The sequence below is a fragment of the Egretta garzetta genome, unplaced genomic scaffold (assembly GCF_000687185.1).
Source record: "Egretta garzetta isolate BGI_Z169 unplaced genomic scaffold, ASM68718v1 scaffold59, whole genome shotgun sequence".
Classification (NCBI taxonomy): Eukaryota; Metazoa; Chordata; class Aves; order Pelecaniformes; family Ardeidae; genus Egretta; species Egretta garzetta.
Window position 1 is genome coordinate 4,921,835 of NW_009267230.1, and position 26,205 is coordinate 4,948,039.

Consider the following 26,205-nt stretch of genomic DNA (forward strand, 5'->3'; position numbering starts at 1 on the left):
AAATGCAGGATTCAAAATTGATCAACCGATTTCTAATTCTGCCAGTTAAAAACTCCCACCTTTCTGGATAAAAGTTCCCCTTGTGCTGCTTGCATTTATCTGCCACTGTGAGGCTTAGACTTTGATTTTTCATGTTGATGCTGTGATTTGCAGGCTGAATCAGAAGATGGTTTGCTGCTATACTGTGGAGAAAATGAACACGGTCGTGGTGATTTTATGTCATTAGCGATTGTCCGACGTAGCATCCAGTTCAGGTAAAACCTCCACCCTAAATCTGACGTAAAAAGAAGGGTCCATTGCGGCCTCCTGGGACTTGCTGTATGTGATGAATATCCATTGTGTCTTTGACTTCTGCCCATGCAGTGCACAAAATGGACAGTATTACTTCATTTAACAGTTCTTCAGTATTTCTTTCTCTCATACTTCTTTAGTGTGTGGACATGTGCCCCGTTGAACTCTTTTTACTCAGACCTTGGTGTAAAAGCAAAATAACCAGTTTTCTTCAAGGCATTAGTCTGAGGCTCATTTCTGTGTTATCAGAAATGCTAGTGAGCCACTGCATTTGATAAACTTATGCTATATCGAGCAATGCACAGTCAATGTTTTTGCTTCAAAGCAAAAGGGCCTGCAGATAATGTAGCAAACCAAAGAATTTAATGCCAGCAAGGGGCCTAGAACTTCATCTTGTATCCCTTGTTTAGATGGGAGTTGCAGGTTTTTTAATTGAAGATGGAGGGGGTTTCTTGCAGTCCCATAGGTAGGAAGCATGTGAAAGAGTATCTCAAGGATCTACTTACTTGGGAGGGTGAGTCCTTTGAAAGTGGACAATAACAAAGTGGGTGATGTGCCTTAGCTGTGTTCTGTTCACCGGCACTGAGCGGCAGTCAGAGAAAACGGCATGTGTTGTGCACATTCTGCTCCACAGAGACTCTCCTGGAGGTCTCCTTGTCAATCAGTACTGAGTTTCATATAGACTCGCAGAGTTATTAATGCAGCACTGCCTTTCAGCAGGGAGCTGGAAAAATTCCCAAGAGAAATTACTGTGATAGCAGAACTCAGATTGTAATATCCTCCATCTTGAAACAGTTTCAGCTGTTGGTAAGCTTTGCAATGCACTTGTTACGGCCAGAGGATGTAAAATCTTCTCCATGGGAGAAAGACAGAAAGTTTGAAACTTGGAACAGATCATATGTAGACCCGCTATCTAATTTTCATGTGATCTGCTAATATGCAATGTGAAACAGAGAGGTTCCCAGGAGCAGAGGGAATGTTTGGATTCTAAAACTGACTTTCAGTTATTTGGGTAATGTAGGATTGTCACCTTGCCCTCTCTGTCTCACGCTCCCAGGTTCAACTGTGGCACTGGAGTTGCAGTCATAACAAGTGAAAACAAAATCAAGCTGGGGAACTGGCACAGTGTCACGTTGTTCCGAGACGGGATGAATGGCTGGCTCAGGATGGACAACGATGCTCCAATGACAGGAAAGTCTCAGGTAGGTAGTCCTGCATCTGCAGCTCAACCTTGGGCTCTCTCAAGATTATCATGACTTTTTTTCTTGCCAGCAGAAGTCTGATGGGATTTAAAAGATGCATTTCTATTTATCAGTGCTGGGGCATTTAGTGAACCAGGATCACTGTACGGATTAGTCTTCCACATATATAGTCTAGAAATCACATAGATAAATATCCCAGGGCTGAATCCCATCACAGTTTCCCTGTTGTCCTCCATGCTTGCTCTGCCACCCTTCTGCTACACTTCACTAGTCTCAGCTACAGGCTGCTGTTAAAAGTTTGCCAGGTTTTACAGCTGCTGTCCCTGATCGCTTTCTTCTTTAAGCCTCAGAGAGCTGTTCTGCTTCCTCAGCCAGAAAAATTAGACGCATATGTGTGTATGTGTGTATATTTATGTATAATACGCATATAGCCACACAAGGTTTGTGTACAGAAGTGTAATTGCATGTATACTATGGACATAGATTTAAGCACAGTAATGGAGATAGACATTCTACCCTGACTTATGTTAACACCAACAATTTCATATGAGGCCGCTGGGATAAAATAGAGGAAGATGTCTTGACTTGCTCATCTGTTGCCAGGCCAGAAAACAGAAGTGAAATTAAGGCGCTGGAAAAAAAGACATTTGCAAATTGTTTCAGGTGTCTTTTCTCTTCCCTTTGATAGCCGCATGCCACCCCTAGTCCTGAAAAAAAAGTCTTTAGTCATCTGAAAAGGAAGCAAGAAAAGCTTCTATAGGTACGTTGGTGATAAAAGGAAGACTAGGGAAAATGTGGGCCCTCTCTGGAAGGAAATGGGAGACCTGGTTACCTGGGATACAGAGAAGGCTGAGGTACTCAACAATTGGCTTGCCTCAGTCTTCACCAGCCCACATCGCCCAAGTCGCAGAAGGCAAAGGCAGGGACTGGGAGAATGAAGAACAGCCCACTGTAAGGAGAAGATCAGGTTCAAGACCATCTAAGGAACCTGAAGGTGCACAAGAGGCCATGCAAAGGGCAAATGTGAATCAGGAGAGATATATCCAGTAAAGACTAATGCCATTGTGTAGCATTTTGCCAAGGCTGTGTCTAGCTATGCATGGCTATGAACACCCATAGCCAGAAAAGATGAAGTCAAAGAAGTAAAGGTGCAACAAAGAGCTAGTTGGAGGGTTATGGTCCACAGAGTCTATTACAAGAAGAGTTTGACAGTGGGCACACATTTTTATAGCTGTGGCTATACCAGAAAAAAAAGATAATTGCTCTGGGTGCTGCTCTCCGCCAGAACTTGCTGCTCCTGTAGTATTGTTGCTTTAGTGAGTCTTCCTCAGCCCTTCCTAGTTAGAATGACCTGGACTGGTCTCAGCAGAATGGTAGTCTTTTCTGACCTGCTTCATTTTGACTTGGACATTCTTAGAGAGCGCCCACAAGAGAAGTGGAACTTGACAAACCAGGGAGGGCAGGAGCATCAAAGGCAATGGAAGATGGCAAGTGCTTGGAGACAGGGTGGAGAGCTGTATGCCTACAGCCCTGGCATATGCCCACCATGAAACCCTGTGGACATCTGAACTCTCTTTAGCCACAGGCTCCACCTGAATTATTTTTCCCTGCTGAAATTGAGATCCGTTTCATTTGTTTCTGCAGCACACTGTGCAGTGAACACCCATACACTCAAGACCCTTGGCTTATTTAGCCTGGCAAAATATAGGCTGTGGGGATATAATTTATTGTTATAAATAACCAGGAAGGTTAGGGCAGGGCAAGGGTGAAAAATCCAGAGGGCTTTTAGGCTAAAGGTCATCACTGGCAGAAGTACACATTGGTAAAAACTGGGCATGAATAAATCTGGGAATTTGGAATGTTTTCTTCTAAAGGTCAGTGAGGTTTTGAAACAGGCTTTGAGTAGGAGCAAAAGACATATATTTTGATCAATTTATGGAAAAAATTATGACTCCATTGCCCACAATAGCATGGGGTTTGATTCAATGGTCCAAAAAGTTCTGTTTAGTGTTTTGTCGTTGTTGTTCCTTGTGCACTACAGTTAGTTAGTAAACTTGGGTGTGTATGTTTCTATAGGCAGTTTAAGGTAAAAAAAAAAAAGATGGGGAGTAAATTCAGTGCTGGCAAAATGAGCAGAACCCCACTGAAGTTGTAGGTGTGTCAGTTTATGCCTTGGTTTTACTGGCTTTTTTTCTCATTTTATTATTATTCAACACTAAGCGCTTTCTGGGTACTGTCCAAAAGGCAATATTCCATTGGTCTGTGTGCCGCAGGGCTTAGAGTTTAGAAGACAGACAATTTTGGCAAAAGTAAAGGAAGAAATTGCAGCAAAAGACAGATCACAATCCTTCCTGAGAATACAGTGATTTTCAAGCTTCTTATTTTGCATTAAAGTCTACGTTGGTATGATGGATGCAGGCGCAAAAAGTAACATTTAAAGTGATAGACTGAGTAGAGGAATGACTAATGGAAAGGAATTACCAATGAGCAACCTGTACACTCCCTGACACAATTCTTTGTGGAGAAAAAAAATTTATTATACACAGTGTGGCTTAATCAGTTATGCTCTGTTTTATCTGTTCTCCGTCATGTCGCCCTCTGTTTTCCCTTCAGGGCCAATATAGTAAAATTACATTCCGGACTCCCTTCTACGTTGGCGGTGCCCCCAGCATGTACTGGCTGGTCAGAGCTGCAGGCACCAACCGTGGGTTTCAGGGCTGCGTTCAGTCGCTCAGCATCAATGGAAAGATAATTGATATGAGACCCTGGCCATTAGGGAAAGCTCTCAGCGGTGCTGATGTTGGTAAGTGTAACGGTATGGGGTCTTTAATCAGTGATAAATGAGGGTTTGGGGGGGTTTTGCCTTTTGAAAAAAATAGAGCAATGGTCCAGGTTTGGTAAGATGGAAGGTATGGTCTCTATTCTTGGCATGGTATTTCTCTGTGCCTTTGCACATTGCTTTTGCTTGGGTCTGTAGTAGGAGTTTTATCACATTATACAAGTCAACATCACTGTAGTATACCAAAACACCTTGTGGACACTGTTATGCAGCACAACAGTAAAAGTGGTTCTCATGAGCAAACAGGAAACTCGGTGTTGCTGATATAATTATGTCTTCACCAGTGTTCCTGCCAACATCTCTCAGGATGCCTCTTCATACTCCTGACTGACACAGTCATACCATCAGAAATCAATAGTATGCACGCTGTGTTTGTATTTAAAATGCTATGGACACAACAAAGTGTATTTGGCCTAAAGGCATCATTGCACTTGTCCAGAGCAATGCAGGGGTGTTTCAGACCCACAGCAGTGCTGTGGCCATTTACAAAGGGCTTTTCCCTGTGAAACCCCATTACTGCTGAGGCAAATAGGCTTTTCTGTTGATCATCCATTGTTTTCATTCCCAGTATGTTTTAAAAATACCGTGGAATAAATTCTTTCAACAGTGGTATTATAACATTATGTCCCCTTCACAGATTAGAAGATAGAGGAGTAGGGATTTTAATTAACTAGCCCTGTTTCATTTATTCATCTCTATTTCATACATGTAATGGGCACTTGAAAAAAAGACAGGGCAACAAAATCATTGCTTTAATGACCTTCCAGTCTAAACAGTTTAAGAGTAAGAGTAAAGCCAAGTCAGAAAGCAAGTGGTAAAGGCAGGAAATAGATCCCATATCACTGAGCTCTCCATGCCATGGTTCAGCCACAAAGTCACCTTTCTTCTCTTGTATAGCTGTGCATTTGGCATCCCAAGAAGGAAGTGATTAATGAGGAACTTCCTAACAATCACTCTGTATTCTCTAGATAACATGACCAAACTTCTGTGCAATACAGGGCGGGAACAGAGTGGCCCAAGAAACAGATGCTGAAAAGACTAAGGCTTTGGAAGCAGAGAGTAATTTCACGATAGAATGAGAATCTATGGAATTTAGATAGAAAGATGAAAGCCCAGCTGAATCTCTCTGAGCCCTAATCTCTGTTGCCTTTTGGGCTGCAGCTAACTTCGTTCCCATCCATGAATGCTCCACATACTACTGCATTAACAATCAACATCAGTGAAAAGAAATGCTGGGTTCTACCATGTGTGACTTGAAACTGAGTGATAGAGACTTACTGTCCTCACGTGGTTGCACATGCTTATATGAAACTGTACCAGGAGAGACTTGGGAAAATATGCCACATAAGTTAAGCTTAAAATAAATTGCAATTTAACTCTACTAGGGTTTAGGGATGTTTTTTGCTGACCAGTCTTGTTTATTTCCTGTTGGCACAGTGTATAAATCAGGGGTGCTGTGGTTCATGGACCACAGAATTGAGGGTGAGGAGGGGGGGGGTCCACCTCTGCCGGCTGCAGTAGAGGTCCCACTGGATTGTGAGCTCAGGGGCTGGCAGGGGATGTGATGCTCGGGGTTCAGAGCCTGCACATCAGGACCCTGTACTCCTGCAGCAGCTTCCCTCCTTCCTCATCTGCCACTGCACCCAAGCAGATGCAGCCATCAGACCTATGGTTTGCTTTTTTGGTGTGGTCACCTGTGCTGGCCCAAACTCTGTGATAAGTCACTGAGACATTGTGAGAGCAGCCTGTCCTTAGATACCAAGACTGCTCCAGTTCAACTTGTCCCTCAAACCAGTGAGCTTGCAACTTGTCCCGTTATTGTTATCATCCTTGTCCTTTTCTGTTTCTCAAAGACTTTAACTTTGATCTATTTAAATATACTGCCAGCATGAACAGTGCAGCAGATGCAGTAAAGATGAGTGCCGTCTTAGTTTTCTGTTTGTGTCTCAACTTCCATACATCTAGATCCTTGTCTGCCAAAAGCTCTGTTTCCTCATCTATAAAACAGAGCTAGTGCTACTCATTTCTGTCACCATCACAAAAATCATTGAATATGTGAGGGATCTCAGAGACTGGATGCTTGTCCTGCTCTGGGTCTCTGTGGTCATTACAAAAAAGATGTCTCAGTGAGCACTGCAAGCACCCCTGCTCCCATGGCTGGGCGTGGGGCAGCTCTTCGAAGGGGTAACTGTCCCCTTCCAGGTAGAAGGAGAAATTTTTCCTTTCTATGGGGGAGCTGTATATTTTGCTTAAGCTCCTTGGGTTAGCCCTGGAGCCCTGCTTCATGACTGCTCTACTCAGACCTTCCTTCTCTACAGTGAAAAATGAGCCTGGCAGGAGACTTGTAGATGTGCAATATGAGACTGGTCTGGTGCAGCAGGGAGTTGTGCCAGATGACCTGAGAGTTTTTACTTATTTTTTGTTATTACTGCCTCTCTCCTGCATCAGTGAGAAAAGGCTGTTTTCCACTGTGGACAGCAGAGTGATGGGGATGAACCAACACATCAGCCATTTACATCTGCATACTTCTCTGTGCTTTTCTTTGTGGCTGTGGGATGGGAAATCAAACAATAAAGCAGACACTGTGCTAACACCAATACCTTATTGAAGATTTGTAGAATCCTGGTCTGGAAACGGTCTTTACAGCCAGGGTGTTGTATTTAAACAAAACAAAAGGGGGATATCCCCTTCTTGCAGAGGTTTTTCAGGACTTCTCTCAGTCATCTCGGATAACTAAACTGTTCTCCAGTGTTTATTGTCAGAGCTGCGTCATGACACCTATGTCATCTCAGAGGTCATACTTCAATGCGCCTCAAAATAAATGTGCAATTCTTTGTCATAAGCACTTTGCGCTTCCAAATGATGTGCTTACACTTGTAGACCACAAATGTTTTATTTTGGCTTTCTTGATGTTTAAGATAGTTTGTTACTATGAACGAAGAGAGAATTATTTAATCAGAAACTAAAAGAGAAAGTAAACAAAATCAACAAGAACTTCATCAGATGTACACTTGACCATTGCATTATCTAACTTTATAGGTAGCAATTTTAATAAGTAAATGACTAAATTATTTGTTCTACAACAATTTCAGCTTAATTCCAGCAAGAAGAAATCATCTCCTTGTTATTTTAGTTGATGTGCCAGCATAGTAGAAATGCTTCTTAAAAAGCCCACATGCTAATGATATAGATCCCTTTTAGTGCAGGCAAGAGCACTGACAACCTCATTTTAGTTAATAAGATTAGTTGATGATGGTTAACACCTTCCATGCTTACCGTGGCATGAATTTGCAGTGAACAAAGAAGCACTTAAGGTAACTGAAATTAAACAAGTCACAGTGCTTGCAAACAATCTAGACAGATTTCTATTTTATGAGAAAACTAAGATAGGAAAAAGAGCAGAAGAAAAGTAATCCAGGGAATGATTGAAAGCTACAACTGTCATGGTTTGTTAGTAAGGGCTAATTTTTGCTATTTTTAAGGTCTCTTGCTGACATGGTACTAAAAAAAAGGGCTAAAAGTCAAGTTACCTTGTCTAAATTGCACACCATTTGACAAACTGGGAAAAATCTAGGGAGGAGAGCAAATTGTATTGGTTAGTAGCAGTGATCAACAGCCAAATAAATCTTCTTTGACAAACTTCTCTGATAAATCAATGTTCTGGGTCTGTGTTTAGGTGAGTGTAGCAGTGGCATCTGTGATGAGGCATCCTGCATCAACAGCGGTACCTGTACTGCGAGCAAAGCAGACTCATATATTTGCCTTTGCCCTCTTGGATTTAAAGGTCATCACTGCGAAGAAGGTGAGAGGATGCTGGGCTGCTTATGTTTCTTTGTGTGTGTTTTACTTAGCATTCAATGTGTTTTCTACATAGTGACATCAAAGGAGGTCTTATGTTATCACACTGACAGAACAGAGTAGTTAATCTTTTTAAAAATCACATAGTGAAACCCTCCCCCACCATTCACTTTGGGGCTACATCCAGCTCCTACGTAATCAGTGATTCTCAAACATCTTTGCTTATTTAAAGTAACTATAATTAAGCATCTCAACCTTGCTTTTCAGAAGTTAAAATAATGTACCACTCCACAGCTGCACATTAACTCTAAAAAAATCCCCACTTTTCTCCTAAAACCAGTGTTAGTTATATACTCTGAAATGTAAAGGACCCAGTATCCAGAACTATTTTCTGTGCTGTAGAACTTTTCATGCCACCACCTATTGTGTGCATGCTTGTTCTGCTGAAAAACACTATCGTGACTCACTAAAGAAAAGGAGCACTAAGCTTTATAATACAAATAAATCCCTGGGAAAGGAAGGGATTGAGGAGGGAAGCAATGTTGGTTAGGATAAAAAAAAACCTTCTAATTTGGAAGACAAAATTTTTAGGTTCTTTTTCTTAATGTTAGCTTTAACTACCTAACAAAGGGAACTGACACTGGTTGGTAGGAGTCAATCCCTTACCTTTGAGCCTCAAGTGATCTGCTTGTGTATTCTGGATTTCCAGCACTCACCTTGGCCATACCTCAGTTCAACGAGTCCTTAAGGTCATTTGCTAGCACACCCTGGCCCTTGGAACCACAGAATTACCTTTCCTTCATGGAGTTTGAGATGACATTTCGTCCAGATTTAGAGACTGGTGTCCTTTTGTACAGCTACGACACAGACAGCAAGGACTTCCTCTCCATTAACATGGTGGCTGGTTACGTGGAGTTCAGGTTCGACTGTGGCTCAGGAACAGCTGTTATCAGGTAAACAGCATGGCTTGTGTTTCCTTTCCAACAGTGCCACGGTGCTGACCCAGTGGGCTGGAACGAGTAATAGCCTATAATGAGGTATGGGAGCCCATCAGTCCCATAGTGGCTGCTTCTTCTAAGGAAGTACAGAAACACTAGGACTGTATTCAGGAGGACAGGATTTTCTTCCTACAGAAGTTTATGTTTCAAAGCTTTATTATATGTGTTAGCATGTCATGCCACCATCTTATTGTGGATGTTACTTTTGTTTCTGTGTGGTATTGCAGAAATTCCCTTCTTGCCTCCATGAGATTGTACCATAACTAATTAGGGGATCTATAAATATTTTATGCATATACTTTCTAGCCACAGGATTGCACAATATTGGCACTTTTGTGAGCATTCTCCTCCCTGGTCTCCAGTTCCAGGCAGTAAGTATGAGGCTGGAGGTGTCACAAGAAGATACACCTCCAGGTCCCCTCTTTCCTCATAGTGCTGTTTTTTGAGGGATCTGAGGCTAATATCTAATTTACATAACTTAAGGAGTCTAAAAGATAAATTTGTGGTCTAAATGAGTCACCCAGGCTCACAGACAAAGACAGACCTTCTGAGAATGATTCATTGCGTCCTAAAATTAATGTTTAGGATAGGAGCAATGAAATGCCTCAGAAATGGCTGCTCTCTCTCTCTCTGTGTAACTGAGTGCCCAGTCTCTGGGCAGCTGTTCCCTGGGCTCCTCTGAAAGGGCAATGGGCTGAACAGAGGCACTCAGTACCTTGGATGTGGTCCAAGAAGCTGCCAGTTTGACCAGGCTGACCTAATATTTAGAAATAATCTTTACAAAGCTTATGCAAAATTTGTACACTGCCTGTAAGTCTTGCATGCCATGTGTTCCCTGTGGATGGACATCAGTAATTTTGGCTATACTGCAATTAGGAGAAATGTGATCATTTTCCTGAATGAGGACTCAAGGAAACAAACCCATTCAAATGACAAAGTGAGAGATGAAATTTCACGGGAGCAAATGCAAAATAATGCACAACCCTAACAATGCACAGCTGTGGCGATACAGATAGTGTTGTCAGACAGAGAAAGATCCTGGAGTCACCATGGATAGTTCTGTGAAAGCAACAGCTAACTGCTTAGAGACAAATACAGAAATGTAAGCACAATGCTGAGAATTCTAGGAATGAAATAAGGAACAATGCCTCTGCAAAAATCCACAATGCACTCTGTGTTGAAAATTTGCTGCCATTCTGGTCACTTCATTTCAGAAGAAATTAGCAAAATTTAAAAAGAAGACTAATGTTGATATCCAGGGGAGGGAGAGACACAGCTTCCACAAATGCAGCAGGACCCTTCAACCTGGAAAAGAATGAGTTTGGTGGAAGTATGATAAAGGTTTTTAAATTGTGAATGACCTGAAGATAAATAACAAATGATTATTCTGTATTTTTTTCAACACAGAAGAATTAGAAGGACCCCAGTGAAACTGCAAATGAAAAAATAGCAAATGAAGGAAATAAGACCTTTTTTTTTTTTTTCAGACAGTACATAAATAAGTTGTGGAAACTAATTGTCATAGCATGTTGCAGATGCCAGAACTATAAATAGGTTTAAAAAAACCCCACACATTAGACAAATTTGAAGAAAGCTCCATTGAGAGAGATCAAACACAATTGCACGGATGTAGCCTCTGACTCAGGAAATTGCTAAATGACAAGTTGCCAGAAGCCAGGAGGATATATCAAGGGAAGAATCACTCCATACTTGCCCTGTTCTTTTCTCTTGCTGAAAAGCAGCAGAAATAGCTAATGTCAGAGACCTTTGCTCCAACCCCAAATGGCCCTTCTTACAACAGCCTTCGATCTTCTTCTGATTACAGCCATCTAATTCCTATTACTGGCAACCATAAGATGTTAAAGTAGACATATTTTTTTTTTCCCCAAGAATTCTGTAGCACTTCAGAACACTTTGGACTAAAGTTTAACTGAGATGTGGGCTTGTAAAATGTTGCAAGAGCCACAAGCCCGTGTCTGGGAGTGGAAACTGCCCCTTCCTGTGGGAGAGCAGAAGGGTGAGCAGGGTGCTGGCCAGCACCTGGGTCACGTGCATCGAGGAAAAAGAGTGTGGTGAGATAGCTGGTAATGGGGGACACTCACGAGACCGGCAGGCTTTGTTGAAAGTTGTCAGGATGTCCTGTTCAGCTCCTTTTTCTAGATACTGTGTGCAACTCGCACCCTATTATCAGCTCTATCAGTGGTTAAATAAGATAAATAGAGTCCCCATTTTTTTTTTGTGCCTGCTTAGCTAATATCCACTTAAAAGTCTGCCTTGATCTTCACCACAGCACTTAACACCTATTCTTTGTCCCAAATGGGGATATAAGTCTGGTCATCCTGACTATCTCTTCTGTAGGACCAGGCTGTTAAATATTGTAATACAGTCAGAACACAATTATAATGTCTTTATAATAAAGGGTGAGGCAAGGTCATTTATGTATGTCAGCAGCAGCAGTAAGGAAGCTGAGGTTGGTGAAGCTTGGGTTTTGCCTGAAGTGTCCCAGGATGAAAACAGCACGGTACACGCAGGGCACTCGGGAGGAGGCAGGGATGCCCAGTGGATGAATGGATGCAGAACCTGAGCTATTTACCAAGATGTCTCAGAGGAGAATTTGTTGTCCCCTGGGATTTCCTTTGGCCAGGCATTTGCAGGATCAAGATCTGAAATAATTTGGTGTATCTTTTAGGGTTTGATTTACACGAGGAAAAGTAATTCTTAACCCCACAGCACGCTGAAGAGCCAGAAGTGTTCAAATGCCTGCCAAAGGCGTTTACCAAACTCACGCTGGTTTCAAAAAGCCTGTGAATCCAAGAAGTAGCTTGCAACTCTGAAGTGATGACTCTGCAAGGCTTAATCATCCCAACTAAAATTAAATCTAGCAGAGCAGGAGGATTAGCATGATGATGACCTAATCAGCAGAGGAAATAAAATGTGTTTATTGCCACTTATTAGGTAGCCAAAGCTATCTGGTTCATTTATATGTGTATATTGACTTCTTCATGGTGATTAAATTCTGCTACCTATTGATTTACTCAAGGTAGTTAAACCCTAAGTTCTACTACATAAGAAAAAGGACAAGTGAATGGCATGCTCCATATTTTTTGATGGAGGCTTTCTGAACCAAGTGTCAAAGTAATATTGCCAGCGTCGTCCAAATAGGTGAAAATGGGCTTTGAGAAAATTTGGAGGAGCAAAATAGTTACAATAAAGAGATTTCAAAGCTCATGTAGATAGTTCAGAAAAAAGGAAAAAAAGAAAGTGTTATTTTCACATTTTCAAAATTATTTAACTTTTTAAATCAGCATTTGAATCACTATTGACTCGCTATTCCAAATAGCAATTTTTTCAGTTATTTGATTTTGAAATCTATCTTTTTTTCATTTTTAAATGTAAGTAGCATGAAAATACAAAACGTTATTTCACCCAAAGCAATTTGTATTTTTTCGTTGAAAGTTAGAAAGTCTTCAGGTGTCCTAGATAACACGCTTTCTGATTTTTCCAGCTTAAGCAGTGAATCAAACAGAAGTTTTCATTGCTCCTGGAGGAAAGACAGCAAGATAACATTTAAACATAAAATGCTTTAACCAGTGTGGTAAAATGACACTTGAAAACAAGATACAAAGTTCTGTAGAACTTGTAAAGGGGAATGTGGTCTTGCCCTTTATATAGGCTGCTATTTGTATTAGTGCTCAACTAGTAAAGATTGTAAGAACAGTTTTAGAATGCTTCCTTTGAGACTGGTGAATACGTTGCAGAACTGGAGTTTATTGTTCCTGGCCAGGATCTCATCACTTCTTTAAAATCATATTTTAGTTACTTTCCCCTAATATACAGCAGCTGGGCTCTGCATGTGTGTATGATTGTGTATGTCACTGTAACGGGCTGCATAGAGCTGATAAGCCAACACAAAGTAGTTCTGTTTTAAAAGAGGGCAAAGAATGTGGGACTAGACTGACCATTAAGTGGGAAGCTTTATCTCCAGGCTTAAGTCATTGTGGAATGAGGATATACAGCTGAGACAAAAATTTGTCTTTAGGCATAATAAATGATTGAGCAGAAAAATTAGCTCAGAGGTCAATGAAATGCATGCTGATTATAAATATGTTTTATTTATAAATAAAAGGAGAGTACTTGTTATTTGCTGTAGGAACATGGTCTTATTTTCCTTTGCTGACAGGGCTCAGAAATTACATTACTTCCTTATAAAGAAAGAAACACAGTGATTTATTTTTATTTTTTATTTAGAAAATCATCCCAAAGGACTTGACTTTCTAACATCACAACAATATTTGAAAATATCAGAGAGGCAAAAGTGTAAAATACTTGAAAGTTTTCTTCCCCTTAAAACAGGAGTGAAGAACCTGTCAGTCTGGGTCAATGGCATGAGTTGCGAGTGTCTCGCACAGCGAAGAACGGTATCCTACAAGTGGACAAACAAAACCCAGTGGAAGGGATGGCAGAGGTGAGCATATGGGATGGCTTGTCATGAATACAGCTGTTAGACTATAAAATGATTGCATGGTAGACTACACAGGCTGCTCTCAAAGCTCTCGTAAGTGCAAAAAGGTATACACACTAGGGCCACATTTTAAGCCCCAAACTGGAAATTTGCACATGAAGCCTTCCCTCTGAGGACGGGGATCCTTGTAAAGGCAGCTGAAATCACAACCTTACTTGCTCTCGTGACTGGACTCACATTTTTGTGTTTGGTTCATACATGTTCTTGAAGTTCTTTTCTTGGTCCAAACTGGTTGCGGCTAAGTCTGTTGAACAACATGTGCACTATGAAACGTGTCATCTGGAGAGGATGATGTTGAAAATGGGTGTGCACAAAATCCTGTTTTTACCTCTCTCAGAATATTGTGCTGGAAAGGTAGGCCAGAAGATAATTGTTTCTTTGTCTTATCCTTGTAAAAGTAATTTTCAAGACAGAATAAGGGCTGGAATACTCAGGCAGCTGGTGACTTGCATTTTATTCTTCCCTCACCAAGAGGTCATAGTGAGTTAAATTTGCTTGTACCAAGCACTCAAACGCATACACAGAGGTACTTTTTTATCCCAAGAACCTGAGGCTAGAACTGCTTAGAAAAATGCCTTTTATTCTTTCCCAGTGGAAAGTGTGGCCAGAAAAACAGACTCCACAGCCTGTTAGCAGAAGAATCTGCAGGTTTTTCTGCAAACTGGGAAGCTATTTAAAACTTAAACTTTTCTTGGAAAATGTAAATAAATTGAAAATCCAGTTGTCTGTCAAGAAACAGATTGAGTGGGAAACATTCAAACAGAACAGTTGAGACTTCTTTAGATAGATGGGTCAAGATGACAACTCCCATTTTTTTTCTCTAAGTGCCGCAGTGCAGCTGCAGAAGGATGGTGGCTGACAGCTGCCAACAGAGAAATTACAGGAGCTTCTGCAGGACTGGAATTACACAGTTATCCTGTCCTTAGCTGTTAAACATCTTTCAGTTCACTCCAGGACCCTGACTAGTGCCATCAGATATCCTAAGCAATTGCTTCTGGTAACTAATGCAAACTCAATGTTTCTTTCCTTTAGCCCCGTAACTTGCTGTGGATCATCTTTTTAGATGTTGGAAACATTTAATGAGTCTCTGTTGCATAGACTTTATTTTTATTTTAATTTTATGAACCTCATTCTGGTTCTAGATTTACATCAATATACCTCAAGCATTGCAAATAGAGCTAGATTTGCAGTCAGAAATCACAATGAATCAGTCTCCTTTCTTTCTTCCTTTAGTATTCCTTCCTTCCTTCCTTCCTGCTATTTTGAAATACTTGCGATTTTTCAGCTAGTTCTGATTAAGATAAATCACACTCAGTACAGTGTCCTACAGTGGCTTTCTTGAGAGAATTGTACAAAGAAAAGGAATTAACAGAAGTAAAGAGGCATTAAAGTAAGCTATTACATCTAATGTAGGCTAATCTGAAGATACAAGCATGGTTCCATCTACTCTAATAAAAATGTGATTCTTATGTCTCTTGCAGGGGGCTTTCACACAGATTAAGTGCAGCTCTGAAATATTTATTGGTGGAGTCCCTAGTTATGATGCTGTGAAGAAGAACTCTGGGATCCTCAGACCCTTCAGCGGGAGCATCCAGAAGGTATGTGGCCAGAGAAACACACACTTTTTATTTCTATCTCATCCAGTGCACACATTAGGTGGAAACCTGCCCTTATACCACCGGCAATATTCAAAATAATCCAAGATTTCACATCAGGAGCCCACCACAAAGTGCTTAAATACATATTTCACAGTGAAAAGTCATTCTAACTTTTATTAGCCGGTATTACCACTGCCGGCCTCCCTATCAATTGCCATACTGTACTAGTAAGTGAGCAGAAGCCATATGGGATCAAGTTCAGAATGATGCACAAAGCAATGTCAATAGTCCTCAGAGTTCCCTGTAACTTCATATACAAATAGCAGAAGAAATGCTCAAATGCTTCAATATATGCACACTGAGGCAGCTACGTGTCTGATGTAACCAACACAGTAATGAGTGAAAAAGGAAGTGCAAATTAAAGTGGATCCCAGTCCAGATAGCATATTCTTATACTACACGGCATTTTCATGCCTCAGCGCGTGAAATTTTATGTGGGGCATATAAATGGAGGAGAACTCTTTCATTGTTGGCAGACATTAGGGATGACGTTCCAGTGGGGTCAGCTGTGCATGGGCGCAGTTCTCTTCTGGAGAATAAATCTGTAAATGAAGCTGTAAATTCATAATAAGTCAAGTAACCAAAAGAAAGTTCAAACTGAGCTAACATTTGCACTCTAATAGTGCATCTCATAACAGTAGATGAAGGGCAGAAAGGCCATTGCAATTCAGTCTAAATGGTTTCATCACTTGGTCCAACATTTTTCACTATCTTTGTCAGCTGTCTAGCAGAAAACATGAAGTTCAAGAAAACTGTGGGAGCATGTAATAGTGGTGGGAACAGGTCAGTCACAGGAACATCACTGGAAAGGTGGGCTTGACTAAACACAGTGCAGTTTGGAGTGCAAGACAGGGAGCCTAGGAGCAATTAACATACGTCACGTTTACAAGGTGAGGGGTTGTGCCCTAGAGTAGAGAAGCAGAAGTAGAGTAGAGAAGTAGATAAGGATTGGGAAATGCTGATAGTGAGCCCTTCTTTCTGTGATGTAGTTAGGAAGGTGGATTTGCCTTCTCAGAGGCCTGAATGGGATGTTAAAGAAGAGTATTGCCTGCCTTTTGGGCACTGGGAGACTATTAGTTGACTGCTGTGTTTACACATAGTAGGATTTTGGAGAATTGTGTAGAAATAAAGCCATAAGCATCATCAAGTACTGGAAAACATTCTGTGTGTAGAAAGACCGAAGATCTCTATCTATTTAGTTTACTCAGATAAGGTTAAGAAGTGACTTTATTGTGGTCTGATAGTTCCCACATGAGGGTGAGATTTCTTTGAGTACCTGGCTCTGCAATGATGCTGAAAAAGGCACTATGAGAAACAATGGCTGGAAGTTAAAGATGTCCCTGCTCACTGCAGGGGGGTTGGGCTAGATGACCTCTAAAGGTCCCTTCCAACCCAAAGCATCCATGATTCTATGAAGCTGATGATGAGTTTTAAGCCCAGAAATAAGAGACCCATTTTTAAGAATGGGGGCTTGTTAACCTCTGGAACGACGTAGCCAGAAGTTAGGAAGAAGCTGAAAAGTTAGTGGATTCTTCATTGGTCCATCTTTGCGACAGGACTGGATGTTTTTCTGCTGTTGGAGTTTAGTGGTGTTTCAAACAGAGTATATATGCTTGATGCAACCCATTCTCCCAGTAGGACCCCCTAAGGTGTCATATGAGTTATGCAGGAGCCAGAGTAATTATTACCATTTTCACTTCTGGCCTTGAAATCTATTTGTTTGTGAAAATAGACTTCTTATTTTGATGTAGGTGAGATCAGAAGCTGTACCCACATGTAATCTCTTTACCAACATACCAGCTGAGATTATACAAATGTCAGTTTATATTGGAGAACATATGTTGCTGACACATTGGAAAAATCCCAACGTTTAGCAATTCTCTTCTGCTTGTATATACAAACAGTTTGGTGTAATCATTAATTATGTTTTTCATCCATCTCAACTCTAGCTTCTACCAGGCAAGATGAGATACTAGAAAGCAATAGAAAATGTAAAAACAAGCTGTTCTGCTTCGTCTTTCTGCTGTCAACACTTGCCTCCTGAGGGGTTTCCTGATTTCAGAAACGCTTTTTCTCAGCAGTGCTCATCTAATTCTACCGTCCTAGCTCACAGCCCAGCTACAAAGCATTGGGCCAGTGTTCAGACAACAAGACTGGTAAAACCCACACAGCTTCACCCTGTATTGGGGTTGCCTAAAGGCTGTGTCACAAAACACAAAGAAATTAATCTCCAGTGGGTCAGGGTGAGCTACAGAATGAGTTGGACCTCTGCAATGGGAAAACACACATTACAAGAAACAGGTTTTTGGACAAGTTTTTAGGGTTATATTTCTCTAAAGTCTTTTAGCAAAGTCTTCTGCCTAGCAGTACAAGACTGGCAATTCGGAAGTTCTTAGAACGTGTTTTCATCCTTTTTTTTTTTTTTTTTTTTAAACACATAGATTATCTTGAATGACAGGACAATTGATATGAAACAGGATTTCACTTCTGGAATCAACCTAGTGAATGCTGTCCACCCCTGCGTGAGCTCACCATGTGCAAATGGAGGCACTTGCATTCCCAAGAAGGACAGCTATGAATGTGACTGCCCCCTGGGCTTCGATGGGCAACATTGCCAAAAAGGTAACGATGGCTGCATTTCAGTCCAGAGATCCAGAGTTGATCACAAAAATAAGAGAGATTTAACAGTACAGCTGCTGTTGTATGCATCCCTTGAAGTAGAAACCCTGGGGGCCAGAGCTCCCTTTGCATCTGTGCACATTCCATGTACCCAGAGAAGAATTCATTTTGTTATTTAGGAACATGGTAACTTTTATCCCAGCACAGAGCTATGATCCATAGATAGCAGCCAGGTAACTGATTACTTGTGGTGGCCAACACTGAACACTTCATACACCTCCTTAATTATGCAGTGCTATACAAAGGGGGAATTCCTGCCAACATCCTCCAGCCAGTGACTGTGTTATGTCCTGAAGCGTGAGCATTGATAAACCTTGTAATTTTATCCTCCTTAGGGCTTACAACAAATGCTGTTCCCATATATGGAAAGGTCCAGTCCTTTTTTAGACTACTATGATGATAATTTCACCATTTGCATAAACCCTACCTTGATACAGCAATGGAGACCACCAAGGAGGAAAACCTGCCCAGATGCTTGTTATTATACTTTCCTCAGAGCCACTGTAACTGTTCAAACCTTAGATTCAGGAAAGCATTCCAATTGAACGCAAAAGATGTGCTTTGGGTTATTCCACTAGGTGGAGATGTTTCCCTTCTGTGAGGCTTGATCTTGAAAAATTCCTGAGGGCAGGGTTTGTAATGTAACAACAATTCAGTTCAAAAGAGCTGACATTATTGTCTTCACCCACTCCTTCATTTCTCACAGAAACAATCTTCAAAGTTAAAAGCAGTGGTTTTGGTTAAATCATGATGAATAGACTGGCCTTTTCTTCCAAAAAAAGACAGTATCTTAGAACAAAAACATTTTATTAAAGTACAATACAAGAAACCCGTTCGCTTACGTTGTTGTGGTCTAACTAATAGCTGGAGCGACGTCATTTATTCTGGCTTCTCTGTGGGGAGGAGGGAGAATTGCGATTTTGGCTTTCTAAGCATGTGCAGGGTGCTAAGCTCCTGACTTCAAGATGGTATCTGCAGTGGTACCCAGGTCTCCAGGGGGAGTGAAGGCAAGTGAATGCTTCGCAGCGTGGGTGTGTGACTGCCTGCCCTGTTCAGTGAGCTCCTGCGCATTGCTGGGACCACAGCTCCTCACCGCCCGTCTGCTTCTGAGCTGAGCTAAGCCCCGAGCAGGGCACCGAGCTGCCCACGCTGCGTCTGCCTTGGGGCACCGGCAGTGCTGCCTCTCAGCTGGCATGCCACCGCTTTCCTCCGTCCCAACCTGAACGGGTGCCCAGGCTTTCAGAGGCAGTCTGAAGCACCTCGTGCCTTTGGCTTAGGCTGGATCCTGGGTGTTGCTTCTTATGTGAATCCAACCTCAATTTGTTTCTGAGAGTGTCCGAAAGCATGAGTCACCTGCTGCCTGTGGCTGCTGTTCAGGTGCCTCTCAACACCCCTGCACTTGTGCAGCCTCAGCTGCCACCAAAAATCCCAAGATTTTGCTGGTAGATGTGCAGAGAGCATGGAGGTCCCTCCTGAACCTCAGTCCACAACAGTCTTGATGAACCTGGAGCAGATTTCTGAGAGTAATCCTACCTGTGTCTCTTCGGTAGCTTGTAGACATGGCTTAGGCAGGATGCACGTGTGTGTGCGCTGCTATTTCAGAACTGGGTTTTGGTTAGTGCACTCAGCTGCTATGTGAGAGCCTGAAGGTGCAGTCTCCATCCTGCTTGCTGCTGGGCTGCTGTAACCCTGAAAAAACAAAGTGTGAGGGACTATGCTTCTGTCTCCAAAATTGCACATGACACTTGTAAAACTCAAACGATGCTGGTATGAAGTATATGAGATATTGATTCATATCATAATGGATCCTTGGCCAAGGATTCAGTAGAGTTCTGCTGGCATTTCTGTGTTTTATACCTTCTGTCCAAGCTGTGGGGAGTGTTAAAGGTATTTTTATATTTAACTGTAAGATGGAGTAGAAGAGCGAGCTGTTGCTTTCCCCTGGTTAGAGATGATCCCTGGGTAAACCATGGTGAGTCACTGGGGTTTGAAAACTAGAACTAGCAGAGGGGTTTGGTGCTGGTCCTACCTGTCAGCACCTTTGTGTGTTCTGAGCAGGAAAATATAAATACTTGGGGCAAAATAATAATAAAATAATGCTACCTTTATAGGTGATTATATTTGCTTATGCAAATGGGAAGCAGGAATCACGCATTTGCAGAAGGGTGGGCATGAAAATGGATGAAGGGAGATTTTTATGCTGTAGAAAAATAAAACCAGAATGTTCTTGTTTTGTTTTGTGCTGACTCACTGCAGAGTGTGGAAGTTACTGCCTAAACAGTAAGTACTGCAAATGATGTGAAAACTGCTCTGTCATTGTGCGTCTGTGTCTGCTCTAGGAAGCTGAATGCTGGATTTCCATTAAGCCTGGCAAGCTTCTGTCAATAAGCCAAAATATTTTCTGGGGTTATATAGTACTACCTTAAACCTTGTCCTGTTGGTATTTGAAATTCCATCCAGGCACCTGCCAAGGGTGGCTGTAGAGCTGGTGCCTGTATTCACAAAGCAGGGGGGCCAGGCTGCTGGCTGAGTGCTTTTTAGGGGCAGGGGCTCCTTCAGGCTGCCCTGCAGTTCAGAGCTCACTCCTGTTTGTCTGCCAAATCATGATGAGCAGAGTGAAGGTGCTTAGTCCTGGATTTCCTTACTGTCCCTGTTCCCTTCCAGTTGCAAAGATCCTGCAGGCATCAAGGGTACTGCTAAATTTACTTGGGTTTCTGCGGTCAAATTCAGTGCAGCAACTGAAGAGCACATGGAACAGCAAGCAGAGATAAATGCCCACCAAGCTCCATAGAGGAAATCAGAGTGCTAGGGCAAGGGCAAGGGCTGTTGCATGGCACAGGCACCCTCCCCTGCTGAAGGCAAGAGCAGCCAGGCTCTAGTGCTGGTGCGGGACGTGACAGTGGAAGAAGGGCTCCTTTCATGCTCTGCTGCCATCCGCCACAGTCAGAGACTGCCCCATGCAGAAAGCGTCAGACCTGGTGAGGAACGTCTGGCTGAGTGTAATACGTCTTTTGCAATCTTCCAGCTACGCTGGCAGGCTGCAGGCTGTGGACCACCTGCGGTGGTTTCTTTAGACACATTAGGCAGCTTTCCTGATCTCACTATGGATGAAAGCAGGAGTTTTTCACTATCTAGAATTCTCAGTCTTGGCACTTAGAGCTAAATTACATATCGCTGTTCTTGGCTGCATAACAGACTTGTTGCATATCTGTGTTACAGTGAGCTCTTAAAGCCCAGCCAGCCTCTGTGTTGCATAAAGAAAGCAAGTGTCCATGCCCTGAAAAGCTAGAAATTTACACAGATGGGATTAACTGTGGGTTGAAGGGATTAATTCTCAGGAAGAAAATAGGATGAAGGCAGCTATTTTAAGGAATTTATAAAACTGGTTTATATTAATGCAGCAGTCAGTTATGAGAGATCAGCAGCAAACTGTACGATGTTCACTCGAAAGAAAGTTCTCCTGCAAGGACAGGCTGAGAGAGTTGGGCTTGTTCAGCCTGGAGAAGAGAAGGCTGCGGGGAGACCTGATTGCGGCCTTTCAGTACTTAAAGGGGGCCTATAGGAAAGATGGGGAAAATCTTTCTAGCAAGGCCTGCTGTGACAGGACAAGGGGTAATGGTTTTAAACTGAAAAGGGGTAGGTTTAGACTAGATATAAGGAAGAAATTCTTTACAATGAGGGTGGTAAAACACTGGAACAGGTTGCCCAGAGAGGTGGTGGAGGCCCCATCCCTGGAAACCTTCAAGGCCAGGTTGGATGGGGCTCTGAGCAACCTGATCTAGTTAGCGGTGTCCCTGCTCACTGCAGGGGGGTTGGACTAGATGACCTCTAGGGGTCCCTTCCAACCCTAAACATTCTATGATTCTGTTTAGGCCAGTGCTCAAAGCCTACTGAAGGCTGTGTATCAAGTATGTTCAGTGATTTATATCTCACATCTATATTATTGTGCCAAAGTCTTCTCCACAGGCAGCAGCACAGCAGCTCCGGGTCTGGTTGCAATGCGTGCTGCCGCCCCAGCAGCTGTACACCACAGCTGTGCCAGGGACCGTCCCTAGAGAAATGGGAGATGCCGTGTGTGGGACACTGGTGAGCTGTGAGCAAAACACCCTCCAAGGCAGCATGGCAGTGTGTCAAATGCATGTGCCAGGAGGCTCTGCAGCCTCTGTCACGCAGCCTTAGCGAGTCTCAGTTTCTTTCAATAGGCCTAAAGTGATTAGGGGCACCCTGCGCGTCCTGCCCTGAGACAGCCTCCCCCCGCACCCCAGAGGTCTTCCCCTGCCACTGCACCCCAGAGGTGAGCCCTGAGCAGGCAGCAGCCGCTCTGTGCAAAGTCACATACACAAAAGGAGAAAATGAGGAGCTCACAGGTTGCCTGTGCTGCCTCCCAGCCTCACTTTGCAGGGGTGAGCGGTCCCAGCACGTGCTCTGTGCATGGTGCTGCCGTGGTTTAACCCGGCTGGCAACTAAGCACCACACAGCCGCTCGCTCACTCCCCCCCCTCCCTCAGTGGGATGGGGGAGAGAATCAGAGAAAAGGAAAAAAAATAAGACCCGTGGGTTGAGATAGAGACAGTTTAATAAGAGAGAAGAATAACAACAGTGATAATAACAATGGTAAGAGAATATACAGAATATATATAAAACAAGTGATGCACAATGCAATTGCTCACCACCCGCTGACCGATGCCCAGCCCGTCCCGAGTAGCGATCACTCCCCCCGAGCTGCGATCACACAGCCCGAGCTGCCACCACTCTGCCCGCGACCAACCGACCGAACTAACCCCCCCGAGCATGACATTATATGGTATGGAATAGCCCTTTGGTCAGTTTGGGTTAGCTGTGCTAGCTGTGCTGTACTCCCAGCTTGTTATGCATCTGGACGAGCAGAAGAAGCTCAAAAAGTCCTTGAGTAGTCTGAGCACTACTTGGCAACAGCTGAAAACATCAGAGTGTTGTCAACATTCTTCTGGTACTAAATCCAAAACACAGCACTATGCTAGCTACTATGAAGAAAATTAACTCTATCCCAGCTGAAACCAGGACAGGTGCTCCATCAGGAGCCAGGGAGGAGTTTCTTAGACTAAGAACAAAGGGTGGTTAATGCATAAGCTTTGGCAGAAGGGTGGCCTGAACCACATGGAGAATCAAAGAATGTTGAAACAGGGACAAAAATTTATATTTGCAGTGTTTTCCCAATACTTCATATTTTCGTGTGCTAGCATTTATGGTAGAACACTACATTAGGCCCATGACATGAAGGCTGTAAGTAGAGGGGCGGTCAGCAGTTTAAACTGCCTTAACTACTGCCCCTGCACTTAGATACGAACTGACGGTGCCTTTTTGCAAACCTCTGTGAGTTCATCTCAGTTCTGTGTCACGGGCAGGTACCTGTCAGTGCGGGAGTAAATCAATAAAACAGTCTTGTTTGGTTTTTTCCTTCCCTTTCCATGTCAGCTAACTGACACTCACCTTCATGTTTTTATTTGCTTTTCAGCCATTACAGAAGCAATTGAAATCCCACAATTTATTGGTCGCAGTTACCTCACGTATGATAATCCAGATATCCTGAAAAGGTAATGTATGCCTTGTGAACATAAATATTCTGTTTGTTAACCGTTATAATGCTAGGAGCTTTATGTGGGAGGATGTTGTGTGTTCAATTCTTTTAATCTGTATTTTACATTTTTCTAAATTTCAGGGAAAAAAATATTTTCTATGCATATGTTTATCACTCTATTTGTTATAATATCTGAACATCTTGCAACCTGTAGAGAAATGGCATTACAGCATATGTCTGGCATGGAGAAGGACTGGTATGCACTTCCTGAGAGCAAAGACCAGTCATACAGAGCCTGTATCTGTAAATAGACTAAGGATTTTAACTCCTGCTTTAGCCTAAAATATAGGTCCTCAAACTTCTTTTTGGCTGCTCTGTACCCTAGAAGATGCCCAAATTCCAGCAAATTGTGAGTTGTTTCAACAAATTCCTCTATCTGCCTGTATCTCGGCCACTGGCTAGAGGAGCTTTTGCAACTGTCCTCACCTGCAGCTCGGCACCTCTCACGTAGTGACTTTCTGATTAGTCCTTCTTATGCTTCTTCCACTGGCTTCTGAGGGCACCAAATCTGCTGGACATTCTCAAAATTTGCTTGTTGGACTGGATTTCACACTAGGCTTGGGGAGAAAAAGGATTTTCTCTTACTTGTGTGGATCAATCAAGTAGCCATTGTGTTTGGGATTCTGGAGGGACAAGTTCAATTCCCTCACTCCATAATGCTGGAAATGGGGATGTGAACCAGAGTCTCTCACACATCAGGGTGTAGGCAACTTGCAAGACAGTAACCTGCAAGAACAGTGGAGAAGAAATGCTGCATCATCTTTTATGATTTTTTGAAAGAAGGCTGTCCCGGTTCAGTATTTTACTATTATTTCCTTCTACATTAAACAGGGTATCAGGATCAAGAACTAACGTGTTCATGAGGTTTAAAACCACAATGAAAGAAGGTCTTTTGATGTGGAGGGGAGACAGTCCCATGCGACCTAACAGTGATTTCATTTCTCTAGGCCTTCAAGAAGGAGCACTAATATTCAGGTAAACGTTCTCTCCCTTTTGGGTTGCATGCAGTACCCTCAAGGCTCGAAGGAATTGCCACAACACATCCCATGCGCTTGTCCTTTGGTATAGTGTGAGACAGTTACATCCTCGAGGTTTTGGTCAGTGATGGGTCCCATTGTTGTCTGGGAAAGGATGTGAGTTGAAGAGTTAATGTGCTGCAAGCTTTGCATCATTCCCGTTCCTTCCCTCTCACCCTCCCTCCCAATGTTTAAACCATCCATTTTTTAATGTGGTTTTCTAAAAGTCACCATATGAGGCTATGAGTACTGTCAGTAAGTCCCCCCATGCCTCTTGAAGCACTTGCCATCTCAGTTAAACGGAGCAGGTATAGGGTTTGCAGAGAGAGCAGGGGTCAAGGAAAAACTCTACTGATACCGTGCTCACTGCGGGCACGCACTTCACCAGCGACTGCACATGGGATCAGGGCTCCCACCTTCTCAAAATCCCAAATATCCAACCCTGTGACACAAACCCAGCTGTCACCAGGCTTTCTTACTACCACCATCCACATAACCACTTGTTTAAGAAACAAATATTACTGTCAAAAAGCTGAAATCGGGAAGCCTTGTGAAATGTTGGGCTGAACTTGTGTTCTCTCTCCAGAATCACTTTCTCCCTTGCAGACGCTTAGGCAGACTCTGTGCAACTTTTTGCACGGTGCTTTTTTGGGACTCCTGCCTTTTGAAAGCCCTATCTTTCCTCATGATCCCCTTTTAAGTTGTGTAAGACAAATATTGAAACAGCAAACTGCAAAATCATTATTACAGATTGTTGTGAGACACTGTTGATTAAATGAGTAAAATTCTGTTAATCATTTAAGCTAATTTGAAGCTATCTTTTACTTGACTTATCTGGTTGTTGTTTGCTACCATGGACACATAGGCAAGTTGCACATTTCGATTTAAATTAATTTCGTTTAAGTTTTTTTTCATGTGATTTTCTGCAGTTAACTTTGAAAAAACTCTTTGTTTCCTCATTGTTTCATAAACAAGGAACTGACTCTGCAGAAGTCTGGAGAGCCCATCTTTCCAAGATCATAGAATCGTAGAACCGTTTAGGTTGGAAAAGACCCTTAAGATCATCAAGTCCAACCTCTAACCTAACCCTGACATCACACCACTAAACCATGTCCCTAAGCACCTTGTCTGCCTGGCTTTTAAATACCTCCAGGGATGGGGACTCAAACACTTCCCTGGGCAGCCTGTTCCAGTGCCTGACAATCCTTTCAGTGAAGACGTTTTTCCTGATGTCCAATCTAAACCTCCCCTGGCACAATTGGAGGCCATTTCCCCTCATCCTATTGCCCATTACCAGGGAGAAGAGACCTACCCCCACCGTGCTACAGCCTACTTTCAGGTAGCTGAAGAGAGCGATAAGGCTTCCCTTCAGCCTCCTCTTCTCCAGGCTAAACAGCCCCAGCTCCCTCAGCCGCTCCCCATCAGATTTGTGCTCTACACCCCTCACCAGCTTCACTGCCTTTCTCTGGACATGCTCCAGCACTTCAATGTCCTTCTTGTAGTGAGGGGCCCAAAACTGAACACAGCATTCAAGGTGTGGCCTCACCAGTGTCGAGCACAGGGGCATGATCACTTCCCTACTCCTG

The 26,205-nt window shown here is 42.8% G+C and overlaps 1 protein-coding gene across 1 annotated transcript in view; it reads left to right on the forward strand.

Annotated features, from left to right (window-relative positions):
• Positions 1 to 26,205, forward strand: part of EGFLAM (EGF like, fibronectin type III and laminin G domains) — a 60,598-nt gene that overhangs the window by 29,576 nt on the left and 4,817 nt on the right. The window contains exons 11-21 of the mRNA XM_035902751.1: positions 154 to 254; positions 1,349 to 1,493; positions 4,107 to 4,296; positions 8,009 to 8,134; positions 8,840 to 9,083; positions 13,482 to 13,593; positions 15,132 to 15,248; positions 17,750 to 17,930; positions 20,244 to 20,267; positions 23,481 to 23,559; positions 24,435 to 24,578. Of these exons, the coding sequence (XP_035758644.1) occupies positions 154 to 254; positions 1,349 to 1,493; positions 4,107 to 4,296; positions 8,009 to 8,134; positions 8,840 to 9,083; positions 13,482 to 13,593; positions 15,132 to 15,248; positions 17,750 to 17,930; positions 20,244 to 20,267; positions 23,481 to 23,559; positions 24,435 to 24,578 (1,463 nt within the window). The remainder of the gene's footprint in view (positions 1 to 153; positions 255 to 1,348; positions 1,494 to 4,106; positions 4,297 to 8,008; positions 8,135 to 8,839; positions 9,084 to 13,481; positions 13,594 to 15,131; positions 15,249 to 17,749; positions 17,931 to 20,243; positions 20,268 to 23,480; positions 23,560 to 24,434; positions 24,579 to 26,205) is intronic.